Source organism: Epargyreus clarus, unplaced genomic scaffold, assembly GCF_041222505.1.
Source record: "Epargyreus clarus isolate Ecla_fem2 unplaced genomic scaffold, WU_Ecla_fem_2.2 ptg000009l, whole genome shotgun sequence".
Taxonomy (NCBI): Eukaryota; Metazoa; Arthropoda; class Insecta; order Lepidoptera; family Hesperiidae; genus Epargyreus; species Epargyreus clarus.
The window spans coordinates 6,820,257-6,846,871 of NW_027332217.1; the positions used below are offsets into that span (position 1 = coordinate 6,820,257).

General features: G+C 32.5%; 2 protein-coding genes across 2 annotated transcripts; one reads left to right on the top strand and one right to left on the bottom strand.

Moving 5' to 3' along the window:
- Nucleotides 1-2,670: 2,670 nt before the first annotated feature.
- On the bottom strand, nt 2,671-8,998 carry LOC140744854 (uncharacterized). Its single transcript, XM_073076547.1, has 10 exons — nt 8,736-8,998; nt 7,245-7,408; nt 6,560-6,753; nt 6,118-6,336; nt 5,304-5,475; nt 4,744-4,918; nt 3,888-4,548; nt 3,663-3,781; nt 3,152-3,311; nt 2,671-2,761 (listed from the first exon to the last, which is right to left on the bottom strand). The coding sequence occupies exons 1-10, from the start codon at nt 8,961-8,963 to the stop codon at nt 2,754-2,756; spliced, it is 2,100 nt and encodes a 699-aa protein (XP_072932648.1). The 5' UTR covers nt 8,964-8,998; the 3' UTR covers nt 2,671-2,753.
- Nucleotides 8,999-11,116: 2,118 nt separating this feature from the next.
- LOC140745146 (ubiquinone biosynthesis O-methyltransferase, mitochondrial) lies at nt 11,117-26,526 on the top strand. Its single transcript, XM_073076917.1, has 11 exons — nt 11,117-11,322; nt 11,723-11,908; nt 12,119-12,233; nt 13,199-13,330; nt 14,120-14,393; nt 15,188-15,272; nt 22,679-22,855; nt 23,191-23,305; nt 23,742-23,876; nt 25,199-25,469; nt 26,317-26,526. The coding sequence occupies exons 1-11, from the start codon at nt 11,279-11,281 to the stop codon at nt 26,430-26,432; spliced, it is 1,650 nt and encodes a 549-aa protein (XP_072933018.1). The 5' UTR covers nt 11,117-11,278; the 3' UTR covers nt 26,433-26,526.
- Nucleotides 26,527-26,615: the final 89 nt, after the last annotated feature.

The following is a 26,615-nucleotide window of genomic DNA, read 5'->3' on the forward strand; positions in this document are numbered from 1 at the left end:
AATGTGGATTCACTCATACGAAAGTAATTAAAAAACTTTCTAGGTGCGTGTTGTAGCTTGCTAAAAAGAGTGTAAAATGCTCCCTCTGAATATCTAGCTTCCACAATAGGATGTATCCAATACTGTCTGTGAACAGATCTTTTTTTGCGTCTCAAATATAAGAGATACAGCAAATAAAGTTTTCTATTATAGTCTGCCATGATGACCTGTCCGCACTAAGCTATCGAGCAAATGGCCGTATCGGAACGATTTTGTCGGAAATATGTGAAAATAGCACATGGTGTCGGCTATCGGATGTCGGCTATCGTCGTCCGACACCGATATCGGATCGGATAATCTGAAAACGCTCTTACGCACACTCGTTATATTCAACGTCCGTTTTCGAAGAAAAACATCGTAAGGAAAGTCATGTGTCACTAATAAAATTTGTGACATGTGTAACGCTAACCCATTGGAGGAACTTGGCTAGTCATGCTCAATAAATTTTCTCGGTTAGAAGGCATTTGCGTCGTAATGGAATTCTAATATGTACTTACATTATTAACACAGAAACTATTAGCGCTATGAATAATGAGAATTATTGTAGGTACTGTAAATTTAAATAGATCTAATAGATTTTAAGTTATTGCTAAGAATTGTAACGAAATCGAAGAAAAACTTATTAGTTTCCCAGCTTAGTTCATAGCTATGTCCTTCGATTAGTTAAAGCTATTTAGCTATTTATGTCTTTATTACCCGACTGCCAAGGAAGGGTTATGTTTTTCGCGCGTATCTTGTATGTTTGTCTTTCTTTATTTGATCCGATCTTACGAACGGCTGGATAAATTTCGACAGTTAAGGTGTCATTATATTCGTCTCAATGACCCGAGTGTCCTTAGATAGGTGTTAGAAAAATAAAATCAAAAGGGCGAATTTATGGCGCGAAATAGTGACACATTTAAAAAAAAAAGTTAACGAAACCTATCGAGTGGGGTATCAAATGAAAGTAAATTAAACATAGATTATAAAAAGATATTTGTATATATATAAAACTGCAAGATGACTGACTGACAGACTAATTAAATGACTTTTTCAGTTTTTAGAAATCAAACTACAGCCAAAACCGCTCAACTTAGAGTTCTGAAATTTTGCACAAAGGTTCACTATATAACGTAAATAAGTACTAAGAAAGGCCTTTTGGAAATTCTACCCCTAAGAGGGTAAAATAGGGGAAAATGTTTTTTTTTAAATCCTTTAATTTTGAAGCAACTGCTACAAAATTTTGTATTTAGCTTTCTGAATAGAAACAATGACACACCTATTTATCCCCATCCAAAAAATTAACCCCGTAGATGGTAAAATAAGAGTTAAAAGTTCATTTAAACAATCGTCAATTTTGAAGCAAACACTATGAAATTTTGTATTTAGCTTGTTGGATAAAATAATGAAATTCTACCCAATACGAGGTAAAATAATGACCGGAACTTTGAATTACTGAAGTTATATATTTTATGGAGCGTAAATGGTGGAATGTTTTTGCGAAACAGTAACACGTTTTAAAAAAAGTTTAACTAAACCTATCGAGTAGGATATCAAAATAAAGGAACTTAAAAGAGATTACACATACGTTATATAATATATACATATGTATTACTCATCGAGATGACTGTCTGAGTCATCTCGATTGTTGCTGTGATAAAGATCAACGCAAAGGGAAACCGCTGAACTTAAGAGTGCCGGAATTTTACTCATAGGTTCTTTATATAGCGTAAATGAGCGCTATGAGGACAAAATAGGATAATATTGTTAGAACATCTTTTGTTTTTGAAGCAGATACCTACTATGAAACTTTGTATTTGGCTTTCTGGATTAAAATAATAAAACGCCTATTTCTCCGTTTTCGGAAATTCTACTTCAGCTTTTATAGTGCAGTCGGGTTTTTTGATCTTTTAATTAATTACTTGTTTTAATATAATATGTATTTCATAACAATCTTAGTACTTTTCCAATATAGAGTACATTATTATTTTTTTTCTAAGAAAATGTGAAGAGAGGAAACCGCTATCCTCATGAAGTTAAATTTCCGCTTCAACTATTTTAATGAATAATTTTATACACTTACTTATGCAATTCGCAAGTATTCAAAAGAATAAAAAAACATTCCCTCACACTAAGACAGTATTAGGTATTCGTAGGCGTATTTTATGTAATTCATAACAATCTTAGTACTTTTCCAATATAGAGTACATTATTCATGTTTTTTTCAAAGAAAATGAAGAAGAGAGGAAACCGCTATCCTCACGAAGTTAAATTTCTGCTTCAACTATTTTAATGAATAATTTTATATACTTACACAATTCTATAATTTGGGACTAGCCTGGAGAAAAGAGTATTCCAAAGAATAAAAAAAATCATTTCCTCATACTAAGACTGTATTAGGTATTCGTAGGCATAGGCTACTAACCTTCAGTTTTGTTCCACTTATACCATTTTTTTTACTTTTATTTATCCGATAGGGGTGTAAAAACAAATTACTTAAATATATTTTTTTTTTCGATATATATTTTATTATTATGATATTTAAAAATTCTAACTAATAAAAAAGCACTAAATTCTTGTTTGTTATTGTTGCTGCACCATATTGATGTACCACGTGTAGGATATTTCCTTCATAACCAAACATCTATCATCATCAATCATCATTTGAGTGTCATCAAAAAAGTAACTCCAGTTTATTAACTATTCATGGAGTGTTTTGAAATATTCTGCGAGGATTAAACCGCTGTAAATATATTTACAATTATAAGTAAAGTTATAAGTTGTACTAAATTATAATCATATTCTACAAAATTTAATAGTTGCATAGTGAAAAATTACACTCATACATAAACATTCGTTTAATAAAAGTTGTTTAAAAACCTTTACTTTGCCAGCGTGCTAGACTGATCTTAACGCTGTAAGCCTTCTTATGCAAAGAGAATAACCAAAAGTTAAGGATGGTAGGTTGTAATGATTACCAATGACCCCAAGAAGACAGCAAGATACCTCTTCAGGTTCAGATCATTTCAATTCTGAGAAAACTAGACCTATAGTGGAAACTATTTGTAGCACGGAACCAAAAGATCGTGCACATATGATAGTTATAGTATAATAGGTATAATGTGTAACATACTGAATAATGAGGCACATTCACCGACATTCAACTCTGAAGTCCGTTGCGGTACACAGAGCTCTAATCTAAAACTCATTAACTCCATATATGACGGCATATCAGCGCGAGATGGCGCTACGCGAAGTTTACTAGCGACTAAGCGTCCCATTTTCAATAATGCCTGTGAAAAAAAGATAATAAGTATTATTTTTTATTCCAACACCCTAATTATAAAAGTCATTAGAAAAAGTGACGCATATTACACTAATTAAAAACAACACAGTAACAGAAACCATTTATTTTCTGGTTAATAACTTTTATGAAACAAACTAAAAAAATATATCGTTTTAACCTTTGCAATTATACAGTCATAACGTTCAACACTCTGCATAATTACAATTAAAATGTATATATAATTTGGATTATTACACATTAATACAATTCAATTAACGTTATTGCCGTACTTTACTATTTTATGAATGATATTTAAACTGTAATAATAAGTTATGAATAACTCTAACAAAATACTAACCGACTTAGTAGGTGACGGTAACGCAGGGCGAGCATATACTGATGGACAAGCAAGAATAATTCCCAAAGGAGCAAACATTTTTAACACCTGAAACGGCACCCCCGTGCCAGTTCCCATTTCTAAAATTTGATTAAAAATTTAAATATGTTGCAGAAAAAATCCATTATGATGAAATGTAAGGTAAGAAATTGAGGAAACAAAGTTGAAATGAAATGAAACACGTACCAGGATAAATTCTTGTGGAATACCTATCTGAGCTCGAAAATATAGATTTTACATAATTATAATAATCTTCTAATAGTTCCCACACCTTTAGAATTGAACCGTCTCTTCTACCCTCTACATAAAATACGACAACGTCACCCGTATCTAATGCAAATCCTGTTAAAATATCGTCTCTATCATCGATCATTAGAAGCTCATCATTAATGACAGTAATCTGATTCAGGATTGATTTGATAGAATCAGAATCGTAAACAAAACAGTACAATCTAGAAAAACTGTTTACCAATTTCTTTGGTTTACAACCAACCAATCCTATGGATACGTCTATTGTCATTTGAGCTTGTAGAATCACTGCCGGTTGAATAACCATGTCAGGATTTACTGACCTCCGAACAGCATTTATATCATTAGTACAAGCTCCATTACGATTCAATGTGCTCTCTGTTACTCTAGGAGGAAACAAGGGGAACTCTCCTTTAACAAGTCCATTAATTCCTTTAGCTAAGGAGCGTGCATTAATTTTTGTTACTGCTAGAAGAACGTCTTGAGGCTCTGTGATGTTTTGTTTTGGTACAGCCGCACCAAAATTACGATCAACTTGTTCGAATCCAAAGAAACTCGGCTTACAGCTAATTAGTTTTGGTAATCTTTTCCCGCGTAACTAATGAAACAACAATAATTTAAATAGTAACGAAAACTTATCTACACATACCCATAATATTTAAAATAAAAAATACAGATATTTCTAGGGCAATTATGGTTTAAAAGATTTAAATGATAGACTAAAATAATAATTACGAGTATGATCATTAATATTCTAAGAACAATACATACTCCTAAATAGCAAAACATTTACCTGTATTTCAAAGGGATTATCTAAAAATGTGGCAGTCACTTCAGTAGCTAAAGAAATGTTGAGAGGTATAGCATGATGATCATTTAATATTACATTTTTCTTGGATTTTATATTCTGTGCTTGACATTCATGTTCCTCATCCCCAAGTGTCCACCGCGTATAAATTTGCGATATTCTGTAGTTAATTGATTCCGTTATTGAATCACTAAAGTTTTATCTCATTATTAGGAAATTCTTAAAGTAACTTTAACAATATTTATAAATAAGCCGAAAATTATGTCAAGTATGTTGCAAAAAAAATTACACCAGACTTCATTAAACATTTACATTAATATATTTATGTAGTTTAAACCTGTACATTCTTCACCTCCGTATAGTTTTACACATGAGGGAAATCAAAACGCTGCTCTGCGATGAGGTAGGTATTTTGAACAACATAAAAATGTCGTGCAATTCACGGCAATTATTTTACGAAGTAGCTCTCACGATACCATTTCATTGTAACATCACGGAAAAATATTCACTTTAAAATGCCATATATTTTATTTAATTTCTTATACCTTGCTTTTTTTAAATCGTCCACAGGTACGTCAGATACATTCTCTACGTTCACGAATACCACAGGTAGATCATCTTGGGCCGGTAAGTTATTGGTGCTTATAAGTACTATTATTTCACCCATTTCGCTAGGTCGATCACCAACTGTTTCGAAAGAAATTATTTTTCCAGCACCTAAACATAACGCATATTATAAAAACAATATTATAAAATTCTATGTAATTACGAATACTTTACAAATATTTCGATTAAAAAAAATAGTATAAAGGTCAAGTATTTCTCTGAATTCTCTTTGCTTATTAATTTTATATAAAACCTTAGAAAACTTCACAGACATCTGCTTTTTTTTTAAAAAAAAGTCGACGCCAATTACATTTCAAATTTAGTATTAGTAAACGAAAATTAACCAAATATCGGAATAAATAGAAAATATATAACAGAAGTCCTCGAATTTAGCAATTTATAATTTCTCAGTCGATTATAATATTCTAAGTAGCCACTTGGAAAACTTATTACAGGCTGAAGTGGCTTATCGACAGACCCGAGGGCTTCGTCTCAAAGAAATTGATTTTTCCAAATTATAATGCTTTGGTAACTCAATTTATATAATTATAATACAGATTGTCCGAGTCTTTATATAGAAAATATCACAGAAATATATGCCAAAACTGATAGAGACACAACCCTCTTTACTTGTGTTTGTAAAACGTGAATCGAATAGGCATCCGTGAGGTTGATTTCATACACTCCCTAGCTGTATGCTGTATGCTTGTAGTCCTATAAATTATAAATAAGATTGCAATTTCACAAAGATACCAGACAAAATCGCGTCTCCTGAGATTTTTATTTCAAATTTAGTTTTTGGTGCTTCAACTACTTTCTTCTTTTCCTTCTCCTTAGGAACTTTAGATTCTCGTCGGTCTCGTATTTTGGGCTGTTCAATTTCTATTAAAGATTCTTCAACTTCTAAAGGAATACCACGATTGAGAGTTGATTCCCGCACATTGTATAAAACAGCATCCTGATGTCGTATATCTACAAGAAGCGATTTAGAAAAAAATATTGTTCACTATTAGCGCTTGTTAAAATTTGAAGCCAAACAATAATTTACGCAAAATCGTTAAGAATTTGCATCTGCATTGCAAACAGAACTTTCCATAAATTTATTTAATAATGTATAAGATATCTTGAAGTTTCGTTACTGGAATCTTTACCCCAAATGATTAAAGGAACTAAAGTTGTGAGTTTCATTCCGTACCTTTTACTCGACTCGGAATGTCAAATGTTCCATCCAAGTATGAAGCAGGTATGAAGTCTTCCACGGCATTCCATATTATACCTTGAACACTAGACTGAATAGTCTCTTCTTGTTCTATAACCGGGGCAAAATAACGTTGCTCTCCAAAAGCCAAGCGAGGAAGGAAGGCTTCAACGTTCTTATCATTCTTTGCACTTTAAATTACAATAAATATAATGATAACAATAATTTATTGTAAAGTTGTAAAATATACTGGGTGTATATAATGGCAAAACTGTATAAGTTGATTTATATTTTTATTTTATCGTGACTATATTCCGTGCTTGGAAGTAAACATAAAACAAGCGGTTGTAATGTAATTATTAAGTTTCAAAAAAAGCTTCAGAGCTTAGGTCAGCATGGCCTTCCTTCTATTGGGTCTCTTGGGTTCTATTTGCTTACATTCGATGTAGCAAATAGAACCCAAACAATCGACATCTAACACCAACTTTAATCCTTACGAAACTTGATAAAAGATAAGTACCTATATTTCAGGCTTCAAACTATATTAGAAGGTCAGATATACCTAAGTATTACAATTTTCAACCTACGGAATAAAACCAAGTAAAAAGAAAAACCAACATATTCTAACACTAGCCATCGTTGAAGCAAATTACTTAACATAAATAAAATTAAAAGCTCCTACTTAGCACTTAAAGCTCCAAGCCCAAAAGTAGGCGAGACCGTAGCGACGTGGTTTCTCATATCAACGACTCTTACTGGAAACAAGTTGCTTATAGAAAAGGCTAGCCAGCGCCGTTCCAGAAACTGCCATGTTCGTACCCAACCGCACTGCGTCCCACACCATATCTTAAAATAAATAAAATTATATTTTAATAACTCCGTTTGTGGATATATATTTAATTAACCCGTGTGACTGTACAGGTACATTTAAAATAAGTTTGTTGCGTATATTATAGAGAAATTAACAACCTTACTGTAGGTATAATAAATAGTATTAACATCATTGCATATCATTAAAATTAATAGTTTTACGACTTCTTACACGCATATACAAAAATAAATGACGAAATTAAATATATTATGTTCATTTAAAGTGTTAATTATGTCATTTTAACTCGTGGATTTAATCACGGCCTTAAATAATTAAAAGGCGGTTAAAGAAACCGAGATTTTTTGCTACATAACCCACGGCTATATTTTTATGCTAATTTATAGACATAATATATATTTCCGGAACTATCTATAAGTAGGTACTTACAGATAATTTCGGAAATAAAGCAACGAAAATACGTCGTTCATTTTGTCTTGTTATCTCTCAAAATTCCATAGTAGAACTAGATATTATAAGACCTACGACACAGTCGAATGGTCGTACAATGATTACATTACACGACATAGAATGTCATAATGGATAAAATCTTAATAGTTAACGTTAGGTCATCTATGTGAATATTGCTGTTGAACTCATTAGGTAGGTACATATTATGTCAATATGCATCCAACACTTCATATTATTTATTTTCTGAGTAAAATCTGTTGGCCCGGACTAATACGACCTAGCACTAAAACGCTTATTACACAACCCGATATGAAGGGCCCTGCATCCAGGGTGGGCGTGTACCCTAGTTAGTGCGGCGCTTATTACACTTCTCTGCAAATTGGGCCCTAACTCAGTTTATACGCGAATGTCTAGAGAGATAAACGTATTGTCGCATTTTACATTATGCCGTCGTCAGTATCGAAACTTCAAAAAGTTGCTGTAGCAGTGACAACCGTGCTCGCAATAACAAATATTAAAAAAAGAAAGAAGAGAAAGATCTGGGTGAAAGAGTATTTGCGGTTACGTGAAAAGCTTTCAAATATGCAAATACTTAGCGTGCTTGAACCGGGAGATTTAAGGAATTATCTCAGAGTAGGTGCAGAACAATTTGAACACTTGTTGAGTTTGGTGACACCTTACATACAAAAGCAAAAGCAACTGAGCTCCCTAACCGTTATTACACTACCCAATCTGCAGGGCGCTTAGGGAGCTAGGCAGATCGGGATGATCCGATCGCCCTAAATAGGGACACTAACTCCCTAAGTCTTATTACACCACTCTTAGTTTGGGTTAGGGTCCCTCAAAATTGGGTGGTCTAATAAGGCCTTATGGACTATGAGGACAATTTATAACCTTAGCAATGTGAGGCCAAATCAAGATATCCAAATCATACACCCGTCCTGGATACAGTTGGTACTGTATCTTCATGCCCTGTAAACATGGCCCCAGGTCCAACCAGCCCTCGTTGCAATCATGCCACACATCTATTCCGAGGATCTCTATTGCAAATGTCAAATTGAAGGCACTTCTGCAAAATTCAGACAGATCTCCATTTGCTTTATTTGCGGTCGCCTTAGTCATCCCGAATTCTGCAATAATCCGTTTTCATTTCTAAGTTACAGATATAATTGCCATTTGTCAAGCATAGACAGTGTCATTTTGTTTTGTCTATACCATAGAATTAGGATACTTTAAGTAATCATAAAAATATGGTTCAGTATTTTTTTTGTACAATTATTATTTAAAAATATAATTTGAATATAATTGTGCCAGTTAATTTAAACTAACTGAATAATAAATAGTAATGATTATGATTTTATTATTTGTGTGCTTTATTATTTCACCATTTGGTAGGTATACAAAATACAAAAGCAGTAATAATTGATTACAAGAATGGACTCTGGACGTCCGTCCCGATTGTTTCAATTTCGTATTGTGCGTATTTAAAATGTATTTTCAGTTGTGATGGTAACCACCAATTCATACCTCTATACGTATGTATACAAGTATCTTTATTCTTCTGATAATTTTCTTTTTTTTATACATCCGGGTTTATTTTTTCATTTAAGTTGTTATTTTTTCCAAAACTTTTAAAATAGATTTTATAAGGTGAAATGTTTTTGTAGCGTGTGAAATAAAATACATTCATAAAAAAAACACGGAACAAGGATAGACTCGTCTAAAACGTTACATTTATAGTTTGTAACAAAAAGGAAAAGAGGCATGCGGGTTAGTAATAGGTAGGTATTACTAGCGTTTCAGTGTTGTCCCAGTTGTTTGATGAACATTCGATTGGCTGGAAAGAATGCGGGATCACGAACAATATTGTTTAGAAGTTCAAAGTTCAAATAGATACATCGATATGTAAACCTGAAACTATGAAATAAAAAATGTTTATGGCTTGCGGGTTTTTTTCTAAATATAAAGGGCGCACGACAGGAGTGGTCAGTAACATTTTTCATACAATATTTTTACTCGATCTCTTTATAATAGTTGCAGAAAAAAGGAACGATATTCAAAAGCCTAAATCATACAAAATTAATAACGTTGGTTAATATTTAGAGAAAAAATTGTAAATAAAATTTGTAGTATTAGGACATGATAACCGTTTTTTCTTGTCTTAGCCACTTTCATTAATTTCTGAACGTGTTACTAAAAAAAACATTTAAACAAACTCTGTAATATTATATTTATTTTAATACCTTGCCGCTGAATTAAAAATGTTTCTGATAACTAGATGTATATTGTGCCGTGTAATAATATGGCCATCTACGAGTATGTTACGCATACTGCCGCACCCACGTAAGAGTAGTGCTTTAAATTAACTTTGTTAAAGTTTATATTTTAGTAATAAATATATTCTATAATGTTGTTTTTGCATAACGTGTAGTTAATTTTGAAGCTAAATTTAATATTTAGCAACACAAAATTCATTGCAACTTATAAATTAATATATTTTGACTCACGGTCACGTGTATTTGAAGTCGTGAAAAAACAGCGTATAAAATTAATCGTATAAATAAGGTCTAATATCTATCTATATCTATATCTATATCTATATCTAATATTAATTAGTATAAGTTTAACGTATATGTACTATAGCACAAATCCCATTAAAGGCGGACATATAAACTATATCTTCGCCCTACTCCAATAGAGCATCTTATGATAAGTGGAAGCTGCAATTTATGGGCATCTGGCTAAGCTGAAGGAGACTTAGATTTAGATAGATTGGCCAGTGTGTTAGTAATTGCACCAGCATTATTGTCTTTCAAGTCAGGGTATAAACGGCGAAACCTTTTTTGGCTTTCAAGCATGGGAAATCGTCTCTATGAATGTAAGAGACCCCAAGACGAATAGCTATAAATGTTACCATTAGTTAATAAATACGAATACAATTGGACACCCAAAAACTATATCCCTTAATTACCCCTTCCTATTCTGGGTAAGGATGTATGCCCAGCGATGGAATGGTAAGAGTTGATGATAAATGAAATGGTTCTTGTTGAAAATTAATGAATTTTTATTAAGCTTGCCAAAATTGTATCCTCGGATAAAATACTATGAGCGCTGAAAATTTAATTAACCTTATATTTGCCACAGGAATGACTTATTACAAAAACAAATTAATTTTTCAATGTAAATTGCGAAAATAAATGTGAATAATTATGTTTTAATGCATTTACAGGTACAAATTACAATTGAATAAATTACAACAATACCTTTGTTGAGCGTACATAAATTAAAGGAGAATGAACGTTCAGGCTAGTTGTTAAGTGGAGTTTGAGAGCTCCGGTGGACTTCATTGTATTTTCATTGTTTGAAATAGACGCAAAGAAGTCATTCTTACGAAAAGTATATTATAAGTTATTGACGGGACAGAATCCCTGAACATAATGACATCGATTTGTTTAAAGCGTTCGGCGTTGATGAAAAAGCTGTGAGTATATTTACGTTACTTAGATACAAATTAGTTATTTACATATTTCTTTAAATTAGACATTATATTTAGTTACGTGATATTAACGTAATGAATATTATTAAAGGAAACACATTTATAAAAATCAAATTGGAATCCATACATCTATATCCATACAATCCATTATATGGTCACAAAAATATTATATACTTACTTGCTATTATAATGTTATACTTTTAAGAGGAAAAAGAACATATCGAAAAAAAAGTTTTTTTAATATATAAAAAATCCTTATAAAGGTATTCGTACACGCTAAGTGGTTTTGTTGTCGAGATATAGTTTTTTGTAACAGAACAACGTTTACCAGGGCCTTATTTAATAATCCTTATTAAATACTTACAATTTAGAAAATTTTTTTTAGGATAAAATTCAACAATGCTTTCTCACCGGCCCTGCTACCATCAGCAAGTGTTGTGTGTAACAACAAAAGACATCTGAACGGTCTGACTATAGATCCAGCAGATGCGAAACATTTATCGAAGTATGCAACAGACTGGTGGAATCCCGAAGGAAGTGTAAAGGCACTGCATTCCTTTAATGTCATTCGGTATGTATTTCTTACAAACCTTCTCCTTTACTTTTCGGCTATATTTAGCGAAGCATGGCAATTAGCAAAATAGTTGTCCTCCAATAGTCTAAAGGAGTGGCATCCTGACTGGAATGCTAAATAAAAACATCAATGCATATACCTACAGAAAAATTATTATATGTATTGATTAGAATAGTATTAGAAATTAAACTCGTATTTAATTTACAGTGTACCATTCATTCGAGATAGCTTAATAACAATGACTCCGGATACACCACAATCTACTTGTCTTAAGGGTAAAAAGATACTTGAAGTTGGTTGTGGACCGGGAATATTGACAGAGGTAAGAATTATTTTCTTGACAAATTAATTGACTAAGTTAAGCGATAAGGGTGCGGTCGGGAAATGGATATGGATGGGTGTCTTCTAGTTGCTAAAATACATAAGCGCAGGACCTAACGCGCCCGAAGTTTCCTTACTTCGGATGGCGCGATGGTGACTACCGACGACTTTCATCAATGAAATATTAATTTTACATTCATATTGCCAAGTTACATTCCATTTGCCGCCGTATTCAATGAAAGCCCTAAAGCCGTTTCCGTTTGTTATCACTGAGTGAAGATAGTTACACATTCAACACCAACCAGGATTAAAACGGAGAATATGATTCAAGTTTTTCTTAGGTCTGACAGCATTTTTTCCTAGCATGGCGATATTATAAATATAGTCAAGTATTTTAGTGTAATCGATGTCAATGTCGCTAAGTCTGCATATGAAATATGAAATTACATTAATTAGTAAACTTAATGAAACTTAATTATATGTAATTTATTTTTATTACTCATTTATGGCGTTTATTATAACTGATAAAACCATTGTAAAATATGCATATAACCATCTTTTTAATGATAGTCATTAATGTTAACCTCATCCAAATTATCGTTTTTGCTCATGCACACTCCAGAATTCGGTATTGTAGATATTAACACATTGAATACACATACAAATGACAAACACCCATAGCGAAAATATTCCCTCGGTGATGACATAAGTATGTAAGTAAGCCAAGGGTGTGGTAAGGGAGACAGATTTATTCGAGGCGTTCCAGCTTAGTCCTCAGGGGTAGCGGCGCATCTGTGGCCGACCTCAGGTAGGAATATCTAATCCTATCTGCGGTTGATTACAAATGTCCATGGGCGGCAGTAGCCACTTACCATCAGGTGGACTGCATGCTCGTCTGCTACTTCTATATTATATAAAAAAAAAAAAAGCTTTGTGTAGTCATATTTTAATTGTTTATTTTTTAAGGATTTATGTAAACTGGGCGCAGAAATGACTGGGTTAGATCCTAACAAGGATCTGCTGGATGCTGCAATAGAACATCGTAATTTCAACACCAATTTGACTAATAAGCCTACCTATGTGCACACTACTATTGAGGTAAATAATTATTTATATCTTTATTCATCGACTGATATCAAAAATATAATGTAACATCTTATGATTCAAAGAAATAAAGGTGATTACTTTAATTAATTAGAAAATCTACATTTATTACAAGCTTTTGTTTACTTGCACCTGTCCCTATATCTTTCTACGAGTATAATTATAAATCTTTCTTTAATTAAATATCGCAAGGTGATTTTTTTTTAAAGTAACATCAACTTAAGTACCTACCTGCTATTTTATAAATTATTACCTTCAATGGAAGAATATAGAAAAATGTAATTTAAAAGTAAAATAAATTAATTTGTATTCAATGTTAAATTTTATTAAATTTCTATTCAAAAATATACCCATAAAAAGTTTAGTTTAACATGTAAAAATATTCACACTTAAGATGCTACTTGAATAAACATGAATGAATTTATAATTCATCGGCGCCTGGGGCTGCCTATATAATTACAGTATAGTACAGTAATAGTATTTAAGTAGTATTTTCCTCGCTTTTACTATAAAATAAAAAAGTATATAGTGGTATCCTTATCCATAAGATCGCGATATCATTTCTCGCTACACTACGTAATATCGAGATTATTATCCTAGTGTAGTATAAATTAAAAATGATTATTTCGTTTAAAAATTAAAACACCGTCCATATATCGTACGAAACTTATACTTTATTACTTGCACTAAAAGCTAGAAATACGAATCAAAACATTTCTTCGGCGTCCTTAAGTTGACATATACAACAACTACGAGTATGAATGATAAATTTCACCTTTCCAGGAACATTGCAAGGAAAACATCAATAAATATGATGCAGTGGTCGCCTCTGAAGTCATAGAACACATAAATTACTCTCAGAGGGAGCTTTTTATAGAGTCATGTGTAAAGGTGTTGAAGCCGGGTGGAAAAATCATTTTCACAACTCCAAATAGGACGAGGATATCACAACTCCTAGGGATTTACCTAGTAGAAGCTTTAAACGTTGTGCCGAAAGGAACACATCATTACCACAAGTTTTCCACTCAAGAGGAACTCAAGTATTGGTTAGAGATAAGTGAGTAATTACGTCATTTCGAAAGATTGCAGGAACCTTTGCGTCAACCCTAACGTTATAACTATTAAGCCAAAATCTTGGCAATGTCCACTCTAACTGTGGACTAAGCTGGAAAGCATTGGAAAAGTATGTCTTCCTTACCACACTTTTCAAGCAGCAGAATACAGCAGCGCTTTTATTAGCCAATAAAAGGTATGACGGTGGTGCTGCTGAAAACGAACCACAAAGGCTATTACCACCTTTTAAATTCTCAATTTGATAGGTGTGACTTATTGTGTGGCACGTTTACATTTACTTATTCTATTTGGAACATAGGTTAAGAGGTGAAAAATTACGACTTACATTTATTTTATTCACTCTACATATTTTAATTACATATTAAATTTTATTATATTTTAATTACCTATTTCTAAAACTACTTAATTGTGATCACAGGGTTCAGCAGTGATTATTATGTACGATTGTATTATACGAGACCCGTGCCCTCTGAATTCTAAAAGTGTTTTAACCTTTCATGATCTAAAGTTATTACTTTACATTCCTCTGAATAGGCTTAGGTATGTTGCATACAAATCGTATTTGTTCATTTAATCTGTGAGGATGATTTAAATAATATTTTATATTCATAATCGGATTAAGTTTATCTAAAACCTAATACTAAACGAACGTTTTAAATTATCTCTCTAAGTACTTAACTGATAGCAAATATATGTTTTATATTTTATGCAGCGATGGGACCACTCCACATTAGCCACATGTTGTTGTTTTGTAAAAAATATTATCTTCTTTTTCAGATGATTGTCGCGTAGACCACACTCGGGGATATGTGTACTATTTCTGGGCACATAGATGGGAATGGATCAAATGGGAGGCACTAATGTATGCAATGCGTGCGGTGAAACTTAAACCTACATAAATTATTAGTAAACCTACGTAAAAAATAATTACACTTTTTAGCGTGATTGAGAATCCAATACGTTTTTAATTTACCAATTCTGGCAGTTTTTATATAGATTATTGCACGTAATAATTCCATAGGTACTTTTTATGTACCTACCTAACAAATAACAAATTTGAAATATAGTTAAGTCCCTTAAAGTAAGCCATTTTACTACGGTAAGATCTTTAGTAAAATGGCAATATGGATGTAATCCTGAAGCTTGATGTAAAGTTAAGCATACGAGAATAACTTTTCAACTTCACTAACTTCATAAAGGGATCTCTTAAAGATTTCACAAAAACAGACAAAGTGTCATCAATTCGTTGAAGAAGAGTACAACTAGAACATATCCCCTGCGGTTAAATAGCTTTCATTCTAGTATACCTACATTACGCGTACCTTATTATATGTTCACGTTTGTATTACGTATCTATTTGTTTAATAGTTATTATAATTGTTACATATTTTTTTATGTGCGGTAAATAAAGATTTAGTTGTGAAATGTAAATTATTTCGATATTTTTATAGAAGAAATAAACAAGTCTACATCACAATCATTTTCTAAACACACTTATCCTAGTATTTATGGAGTCTGGTCTACGCTCCAGTAGAAAGTAGCTATGTATAGGAAGAGTCACTTACTCAAGGCATTCCAGTTTAGTCCTCGGGAATAGCAACGCATTAGCCGACCTCAGATAAAAATTGATATTATCTACTTTATACAAACTCTATCTCTTCTCTATCTTAATACAAATATCCATGGGTGGCAGTTGTCACACACTTTCAGATGCACTGGTTGTTTTCTACTACAAGCTTAATTGCGAACAAACAATTGAAAACAATTTGATAATAGGCAGAAATAATTTGTAATTACAATGTATCTGGTACAATTATCCTTTATATGGGTTGTCTTATTTTTACAACCGAAACGAGCCAATTTGTGCAACTTTGTACACACAGTGTTCGAGCGGAGTGCACAGAGACCAGAACAAATAGATGACCATTGTGTACGTGTTTATATTGCACGAGTAAGTAATCTGGAATTCTGTGTGTAGAGCTACTTCCAGTGCTCCGGGTTTCATTGTATTGAAATGAAACTGTGACTACATTACACAGTAATGTTCCATTATACTTACACTGACTTCGCTATGCTTCAATTTTAATGCTACTTCCTTTAAATGTTTATGTGCTTACAAATTTTCAATTCACTCGTATACTGAAATAAAATTTACTCAGATAAACATCCTGAACTGAACTCTCGTACATGCTTATATTGGTACAATAAGGGTAACCTTGAGAAATTCCATTCTTTTTAGGCTGGGCTCGGTAAATATATTTATAAAAACATTTTGCGGTCATCCATAATACAGGAATGATTGCTAAGAAATCTTTGCACCATTCCATTTCAATACTACCATTTAAATTTTATGTTTAGATACCCTTCCACCATACCGTACGATTTCAAAGAGGAACTCTCATCCCTGCTGAATTATGATGATGCTTTGCATAAATAATGAGCACACAGCAAAACTCTAAGCAGATATGGATGCAAATAAGGAACTAATACCCACAAGTAACACAGCTGCATAAGCACAAAGCTCCACTTAGCTGTGCATATTTGCGATCCACATTTCCTGCTACTGCTGCTGCTTTAAGGGCTGACACTCTATGAAACAAAATGGGAGTAGAAGAATTAATAAAAATGTTTTTGTTAACGCATCTGTATTAGAAGGATAGGTATAGTATGTAAATACATGCAATACGCACTCCGTACTTTTTGATTAAACCGAAGCATTACCTACATATGAGTATCCATACGTCGGTACATATCATTTGAAATTGAACTTACCGGTTCGTCGGCATGTTCAGAATTTTATCGAGTAATTTATTAAGTATCTAACAGTCTATTATCACCGTCACTTAAGTATTACCTATACCTAAAAGGATAAACGTTGCATTGAAAGTTCAATGAAATGGAAGTTCTAAAAATTATAATCGTGTAGTAATAAATTATATTTGACTTTTCATATATCTGGGGCCAATTGGGTCTAGTTTTATCAAAAATATTGTTAGAATAACAGGCAACCCTTAAAAAGTGGCGCGTAATAAGGTCGTCAGCGTCACATATGGAACGGAGCTAAAAGTATGCACGCACGCGGCGTCACATGCAAACGATTCCCTTATTTCTAATAATTGTCATATTTTTGACATGCTTGCAAAATGTAGCTGAACAACTGTAGGTAGGTAAACTTGTAGTAGGATGGAAATGACGTAGACGTAGACGGATTAATACAAATAGGTATTATAACTATTAAGTACTTCTATGCACATACGTTAATATTAAAAAACAAAACAAAAAGTATTTAGATAGGTCATAATACGTATCTACTAAAAATATAAATAAATAAATGCATGTATAAATATTCAATAATGATTAGCATCACACATAGATTAGTAAAGATACTTCGCCGCCATGAAATTGAATGAAGCCACAAACAGCTTATTTTAGTAAGTTCTTTTTTCGAATCCTTGACAAATAAAAACATCTTTAGAGAAAATTTACGAGTAAATAACTAATTTACTTAATAATTACGTAATTTACGTAATAAATAAATAATTATTTCAAATATTTTAGGGACATTTTAGCACGGAGACGTGGCAAAACTTTTTTACGCAACTATTTCAATTTTCAAAACTGGGTACATTTTCTTGTTAGGAGTGAGTAATCTATACTAATCTATGGCATCACATCAAAATAAATTATTTCCGTCACATTTATAAATAATTTTAAGAAAATACAAAATTACAAACCTTAAATATTCTGCTTGCTGCGCCATCAATTCGATTTCATGTGATATTAAACCTATATAAAGCGAAAATGATAATTACTCTTAAATCGCAATGATCCGTAATTAAACATTTTGGTTTGTTTTTTTTTTTTTTTGCTTTATTTTTCTTTTATCTTGCAATAGTGTCTGTAGCAAAATGTTCCTTCGATCACTAATAAGAATACTGAAATAATGAAAAATGAAAATAATGAAACGCCTATTTCACTGTTTTTGAAAATTCTACTTCTGCCTTTATAGTAGTAGTAGTAGTAGTTTTAGCCAGTCGAGTTTTTGATTTTTTAATTAAATTACTTGCTTACTTTGTAGTGACAGAAATCCGTTGTATATTTTTTCTTAAATTTAGATTTTTTCCAACACCTATCTAAGGACATTTGAATATAATGACACCTTAACTGTCGAAATTCACCCAGCCGTATGTTAGATCCGAGGGAATAAAATGCAGTGCAGCTAAACTTATAAAGATACATACAAGATACGTGCAAAACACATAACCCTTTCTTGGCAGTCGAGTAAAAATAAAAATACGGAATCAACAGGGTGCCATTAATTCCCTTGAATAAAGTGAGTTTATTGGAAAACAGTCTTTTCGATGGATTTTTATTTTTTTTCCGTAACTTTTTTGGCTATGTTAAGCAATCTTATTTTAGTGTATCGTTCGTCAATAGACTTTATTTGGCTACTTGACACTTTTTGGGAAACTGTTTTAATGAATTCATATACGTATTATATATGCCTTTCATTGATCATTTTTTCGAAAAAGGGCTATTTATTAATAAAAAACATATTTTTATTACGGTAAACGGAACGTTACGCCAAAACAGGCGGTCAAGTGTCATTTCGTAGCGTGACGTCAACACATTGAAAATATAGAAATAAACTTCGACGTTACACATACTTCAGGTTTCGATGTGATCGACAGGTTTCGATGTAGTGACGTCACATGACATTTGAGGCAGCACTGTCGCCGTTTTGGGATTTAAAATCCACAGATAAATAATCGAAAATTTCTTTTTAAAAATTAAAATACTTAGAACATATTAAAAAATAAACGAAATACTGCATAATTTATGTTTACTTATAAGCTATCATATCCAACATATTTCATATTTTATTGTTATAACTGTCAAGTACCCAATTCTATGACTATTGCCGCGGCAGTTGGATGAAAAGACATCATAATAGTACATTACGATACGAGGACGAAAAATTTTTTTCTGACAAGTGTGAGTTTGCAGGCCGAGCCGCAGGCGAGGACTGCAATCACACGAGTCAGAAAAACATTTTTCGTCCGCGTGTTGTATAAAATTTTATATTACGGGGTCGGAAATGGGGGTTTTGCGCACGCGAAGCGTGCGTAAAACGTCAATTTACGCACGCCGTGATATAAAATATATTAAATAATAATTTACTTAATAATTTAATTTCACTCATTTACTATTTACTCATTGCCTAACCTTTTAGGTAATACGGGCATATGTTTAATTATTATACAAAACAGATATTTTTATATAACAAAAAAAAGAAAAATAATAATTTAATGAAATAAAAAAATATAAAACAATAGCGTCTCCATTCAAGTTAGAACAGAGTCACCATGTTACCCGAACAAATCAAGTGGGCATGCAATAGTAAGAATTGTACGTTTCGTAACAGACTTTACAAATTAAACCTACATTCTGACCTAACCTAAAAGCGCACCCAAATATCTATTTGGGTGCTCTTTTCGTCGCGGCATTTTTTTGTCGCTGATTGTGTATCTAGTTCTTATTAGTGATCGAAGGTTTTTCCTTTCATATTACATTTTACCTAAATAGAAGGTTAAATTGAAGAAAATCTTGTTTAAAATAATTTGTGTTATTAGTACTTTTTTAGAAATTTAACAACTGTTAAATGAAGCAAATACAAATTAATGTGATGAAACTTAAAATATGGCCGTCAAATGAAACTGCGAGATAATAAATTGGATTCCATTTTATTTTAGTTTCTGGAAGGTTTTATAATTTGTAATGACCTCAGAGTAATTTAATATTTATTCTACGGTAATGTATTTTTGCAAGGAAACCTGCAAATTGATGGCAATAAAAGGTGACGGCTGTCATACGTCATGTTTAGTCAACTAACTAAATGTCATACTTGACATACTACATTCATGTGAATGTGATAGTTTATCGAGAAGATATCAATACCGTTTATAATTAATGCAAAGCAGTAAGCACTAATATGTTAGACGGTAAACAAAGCGCCGTGTGTTGAATTTATTTCTTTTCAGCGTTGCTGTAATTTGCTTTTGCAAACAGTCCGCAGTATATATGTTGCGAATATTAAGATTTCAATAATCGACTTTCGTGTGATTTATAGTTATTATATTATATTCGTAACTAAAAAATAAATAAAAATTTTATATTCAAGAATATACTTACACACAAAAGGGGTAAGTCTTTTATATACAAGTTTTTTATACAATTTACCTACCAATTATTTACCAATTTTAAAGTAGCTTGTGTGTATTTTTTAAATAATAGAATTATTATTATAATGGTACTGTCGCATTCCAATATATTTCACACCTTATTTCAAAACAACAACAAGGGACAAAAAATATAACAAAGCCAAGGTTAATAAGCTTTCAAAAGGGACAGGTTTTTAAAGGTCATAACAAATTACCTGTTGTGTACCTTAAATTGTATAATAAATATATAGGCGATACCGCAAGAGCCTGACGTCCCATCAAATATCTGTGTGTGGAGCCTGGCATTAGGTAATTATAATTATAAACTGTATGCAAAGAATTATATATATATAACTACATTCTGTTAAGTTTTTGGTTTCTCATTTTTAAGTAAATTACTAAATATCTTTCTATCACATATTCTTCCATATGTAATATAATTTTATTATTCCTTCATAAATTCATAAATATATACTTCGTACCTACTTGGTGGTGAAAAAATGTATTTTTACATAACACCTTTAGTATTTATCCAAGTGGAGCCTTAACCTTGGCAGTATCGATGTGCCATTTTACTTACATATATACCAACCTGTAGTCTTACTGGCCACCAAATTGTAATCTTTGAATATTAAATTTATGAAAGTACCTATATCTTATATTGATATTTCTTCTATGATAAGTGGATATATATGATAGATAAAAAAAGTGAAATGTGATCCATTTCAATATTCTCTATTTGTTCTACCTGGATACATAGATTAGGTGAAATATTATTATTAATAATTAAAAGTCCATATAAAAAAAATTGTGAGTTATTTAAATGAATGTTTCTAAAACAATAATGATATGACAAGGAGATAAATCAGGATCAATTTTGAAATTTTCAAACATTAATTGCACATAAGTTTAATGCATTATAGGCATACATATACAGGGTGAATTTTTCAAACGGGCCTTCAGGGCCAAATCTGAAACTATAAGGTTTAGCGAAAAATGTTGAAAGGAGTTACGAGGCCGATTTTGATAAAAACTAAAATTGCATCATTACTTTTTTAAAATATCTTTTTCCCTAGCTGGGAATCGAACAAGTTCATTTTGAAAAAATATACACCCTCTATATTATTCCACTATCTGATAGTGTTGCTTATAAGGATCAAATTCTGGAAAGTAATGTTATGTGACAAATTAAAGGAAACTGATTTTTTTAAAGAAAATCTTATTTTTTCATACATTGGCATTCTACCACATTTCTTGACTTCAAACTACAATTTTATAAAGGTGTATAGATAATATTGTGTAATTTATGTTGTAGGTATTTCATTTTAGGTTGGAGGATAAGAAGAAAAAACCAAAATGGAACTTCTTCATAGACCATTATCTTTGGCAAGATCATCATTGTGCAAAAACTTGTAAGTGTTCCTTGTTTGCAAAATTTCTGATATAAAATGGTTTTTTTTATTACCCCAATTTACCTTTTAGCACAGCTCAAGCTAACTATTTTGCGGCTCTGGGCAAAAATATTTTTTCCTACCCTTTTCAATCACATCATCATAAATCATTAACACTGCTATACAATGGGGGTTTGTGTATAAAGAATGGATAAGTTAATATATCTAAATTTTATTTTAAAAACACTTTTCAATGTCAGCCCAATGTTAACTGGACAGTGATGTCATTCAGATGCTCAGATATAATAAATGTTTTAAAAGATTTCCCAGGATCATAAAATAATAAAATATACCAGTTATTGTATGTATAATTTTTTTTTTCTTTTTTTAATATATTTGAGGGTTTTCTAGTAATTGTTTTTTGTTTTATTATTTTTTATCTAATATATAAAATTCTCGTGTCACAGTTTTCGTTGCCATACTCCTCCGAAACGGCTTGACCGATTTTGATGAAATTTTTTGTGCTTATCCGGTATCTATGAGAATCGGCCAACATCTATTTTTCATCCCCCTAAGTGATAAGGGTTGTTCACCCTTAACATTTTTTTGCCGGGTCAGCTAGTAATCATATAGTAATGTTTGGAATATATTTTCAGATATTTGAGTGCAAGCTTGAGCAAGTATTATGAAAACTCTAAGAATTCTTTAAACAATGTAAGACAAACTCATTCGACAGTGGATCCTGCAGATGTTAAAGTTCATTCTGACAGTTGGAAGATATGGTGGGATCCGAATGGAAAACTAAAGGCTCTTCATAGTTTTAACTTGATACGGTAAGGTTTCTTTCTATTCATGTCTCATAAACCAGTAAAATTCAGATTTTAATTTGTAAAAACATTCACATTGCCATTATACAATTTTCGTAAGTGCATTTTTTACTGCATAGGTTTATTTAAATCTTGGAGATCAAATTTAAAGTAGTGAATTTTAAAATTCAGCCCACATCTGAAATAATGATATATTTATTACTCATTCTACATTACAATATTTTGCATCAATTTCCACAAGGACACAGATAATGAGCATATTTCTGATTAAACAAACTTCTTCAAAGCATAATTATGTAGAACGAAATAATTGTGTTGTTATTGAAATTTGCATTTTTCAGTGTGCCATTTGTTAGAGATGCGTTAGTACAATGTGAACCAGAAGAAAGAACTTCCACGCCCTTGAAGGGCAAAACCATTCTAGACGTTGGATGCGGCGGAGGAATACTTTCCGAGGTAAACATTTGGCTTTTAATTTTTTTCGCTTTTTAGTACCTACAAGTTTTTTCTTTTATCATTTTATATTATTAATTTAAAGGTTGTTCATCAGGTATAGGCATATTATCTGGTGTAGCGGTCACCATAACGCTTCTTGATACGATTCTAAATGGTACATTTAAATAATTATAAGTGTACAAAGAATTGATAGAATAGTTCGCATTTTTCATCTGCTCAATCGGCTTAAGGGGGGCGGGGGCGGAAGGGGGGTGTCTCCAAACACAGTTGATAAAAAATGTCGTCAGAACCAAACAATTTATGAAATGTGTATCAGTCAACGGAAAAAAGGTCACCAAATCACAGGCGAACTTTTTACACTGGGGGCCTCCATTCAGTTTTCCGCCCCGGACCTTCGACGACCTTAGTCCGCCACTGCTCATCTGTTTATTTCTAGGCATTCGCAAGGCTTGGAGCTCAGGTGACTGGTGTAGATGCTAGCAAGGACCTTATTGAAGTAGCACAAGAACACTGCAAAATAGATCCAAAAATAGCAGATAACAAACCTACATACATCTGCACGACTATCGAGGTAAGATATTATAGGCATAAGTGGTAATTTAGATTAGAAATTAATTTCATATGGCGCGTTCAGGTAAAATGATAAAGAAAATTTTAAGCTTTACTATGAGTTTTAAGCTGTGTATCGCTAAGCACGGATTTCCATTTTTTTATGTCTGAATCTGAATGGAAGTCTTAACGTTAAATTTACATTAACATCGATTAAGATGATTCTAAAATAAAACAGTTTATAGAAATAAACACAATATCATATGACGTATACAGGTTGTTCCTTCATAATTTCTCTGCATAATATGCAAAATATTATTTTTGCATTAATGTGATTACCTACCTACTTTTGAAGCTCTAGATTGTTCTCATAATACAAGTACTACTACGGGTTCTCTAGCAAAAACGATGTTAATCTAGCAGCAAAATGTTGAGCAAATGTTGCAAATTTTATAGCTAGAATATAAATACTCATTGGTCGTGATAGATTGATGCAGTATAATTTCCATATGATATCTCCCTATAAAATATAACTACACATATATCAAATTCATCTTAATAATTTGTCGTCAAACATCCATTTCAGTGCAAATAAAGTCATATAACTAAGTTTGTTGTTAAGAAATAGCTGTTCATAGAAATATTGTTAGCTATGTAAGGTAATAATATATTAATCTTCTTGTCAACCAATTTTATCTACATTGCATATTGTAAAACAGGAAAATTATTAACGGATCATAAAATGAATTTAACATTATATTATCGTGATTCGTGAATAGGTTTTGCTTTGGTATTTAGTATGTAGGTACCTTTTTTTTTTTGTTTGCGAGGGGGAAACCTTCAAAAGGTACCCGACGACGTGGGAGCGACGCCGGGTTATGTGGGATTTTTACCGCACTAAAACCCCCCCGGTGGCCATCCTCGGCGCTTGTTGGAGAACTCCGGGATCTCTGATGGAACACAACCGGAGTCCTCCGAGCGCGATGCCCCAATCGGGCTCTTCCCTGGGGGAGCAGTTTACGCTCCTCCCACACACCTAGTGTTTACAACGCTATGCGGCCACACACACCGTCGTCCTTCCCGGGGTTACTTGCTGGACGGTTCGAGCTCCCACTCTTGCCGCCCGCAACCCCAGAAGCCCCCTTTTAGTCGCCTTTTACGACAGACAGGGGATACCGTAGCCCTATTCTTGTCCCGAGACTACAGGGACAAGTATGTAGGTACCTATATGACTTTAATACATATTAGATGTGTATTATAGTGTTATAGGTAGTTGGGACGAGAGTCGAATAACATAAATCCCTCCTAATATCCCCCCTGTATATATTTTCTGCTTTATTCCAGGAGCACGCAGAACAGCACAAGAATCATTACGACGCTGTGGTTGCCTCAGAAATCATAGAGCACGTGAACGAAAAGGAATTGTTTGTCAAGTCCTGCGTAGAAACACTAAAGCCTGGTGGCACGATATTTTTTACAACACCATGTAGAACAAGACTGGCGCAAGTCCTAGGAATATTCTTAATGGAGCGTGTCCTGCGTGTAATACCTGTAAATACTCATCAGTATGAAAAATTCATGACTCCGACTGAACTGTCGTTTTTATTAGAGAGAAGTAAGTATTGCAGCAGTAGTTATCAAAGATTTTATCAAGACAATAATCGAAGTACCTATTGTTAGTGATAGCAGTGACGGATTTACCAATAGGCTGAGTAAGCTTCAGCCTAGGGCGGCATATTTTTTGGGGCGGCATGTTTTATATTTTTGGGGCGGCAAATTTGGGGACCCAACGTTCCTGCCTTAAACGTGCCGTGTCACAAGCGGGCGTGAGGAGCAGAAAAAAAAACGGGAACCGCGTCACGAGCGAGCGTGACGAGCAAAACAAAAACGGGAACCGTGTCAACGGGAAACTAAAACATGACAATAGTAGTAGCAGGGGCGGCAAAAACTGTACAGCCTACACCATATTTTTTTTTAAATCCACCACTGAGTGATAGTATTAATCAATTGATAAGAGCAGGAGCTAAAACTACTTAAGTACGTTAATAGTTCTAAACAGGAATATTTCAAATTTTTCTAACAACTAAGTTTTATTCTTTTATATCTTGGACTATGGTTTGTGGATACTAATATAGTAGGTACCTACTACTACTTACAAACCATAAATTCCATCTTAACATCACTTAATACCTAAATCAAAAAGGATTCGTTTTTACGAATTTTGTTTCTTTTTGTACCAATAATTTACCAATAAATTGGTACAAAAAGTACATACAAATGTAAATAATTCACAAATGAAATAATGTATAGAAATACAAAACATAGTAACAGCAGAGTATAAGTACCTCCGATAGATAAACTAAACTCGTGTCTCTAATCGTGATATTACAAGATAACAAGTAGGTACATGATGCTAAACTTAGAACAATAACTATTTTTATTGATTTTCAACTCTTTTTCAGACAATTGTCACGTAGAACTTATACATGGACTCATATATAATCCTTATACAAATCGGTGGAGGTTCATCAGCTCGCCAAATCTGGTATTCGCAATGCAGGCCGTGAAACTAAAATAAGTTTCTGTTTATTAAAGTAAAAGTGTAACTGTAATATATGTATTGTGCGTATTATATTATTGTTAAGAACTAAATATATTTTACATTTCATTCAGTTGATTTTTTTTTATATTTGTCTTCCTAAACATTTTCTTTTTATATCCTTCTTTCATGCATAGATCTGTTAGGAGATCTTAGGAGAAA

Bases quoted from the DNA above. Each gene is read 5' to 3' on its own strand.
- LOC140744854 (XM_073076547.1), bottom strand. From the start codon at position 8,963: ATGACTAAGGCGACCGCAAATAAAGCAAATGGAGATCTGTCTGAATTT. The intron at 7,409-8,735 runs GTTATAAATTGT...ATTTATTTTAAG, and splicing joins TTTGGCCTCACATTGCTAAG to ATATGGTGTGGGACGCAGTG. The intron at 4,549-4,743 runs GTAAATGTTTTG...TTGTTTCATTAG, and splicing joins ATAATCCCTTTGAAATACAG to TTACGCGGGAAAAGATTACC.
- LOC140745146 (XM_073076917.1), top strand. From the start codon at position 11,279: ATGACATCGATTTGTTTAAAGCGTTCGGCGTTGATGAAAAAGCT. The intron at 13,331-14,119 runs GTAAATAATTAT...TCACCTTTCCAG, and splicing joins ATGTGCACACTACTATTGAG to GAACATTGCAAGGAAAACAT. The intron at 23,306-23,741 runs GTAAACATTTGG...GTTTATTTCTAG, and splicing joins GCGGAGGAATACTTTCCGAG to GCATTCGCAAGGCTTGGAGC.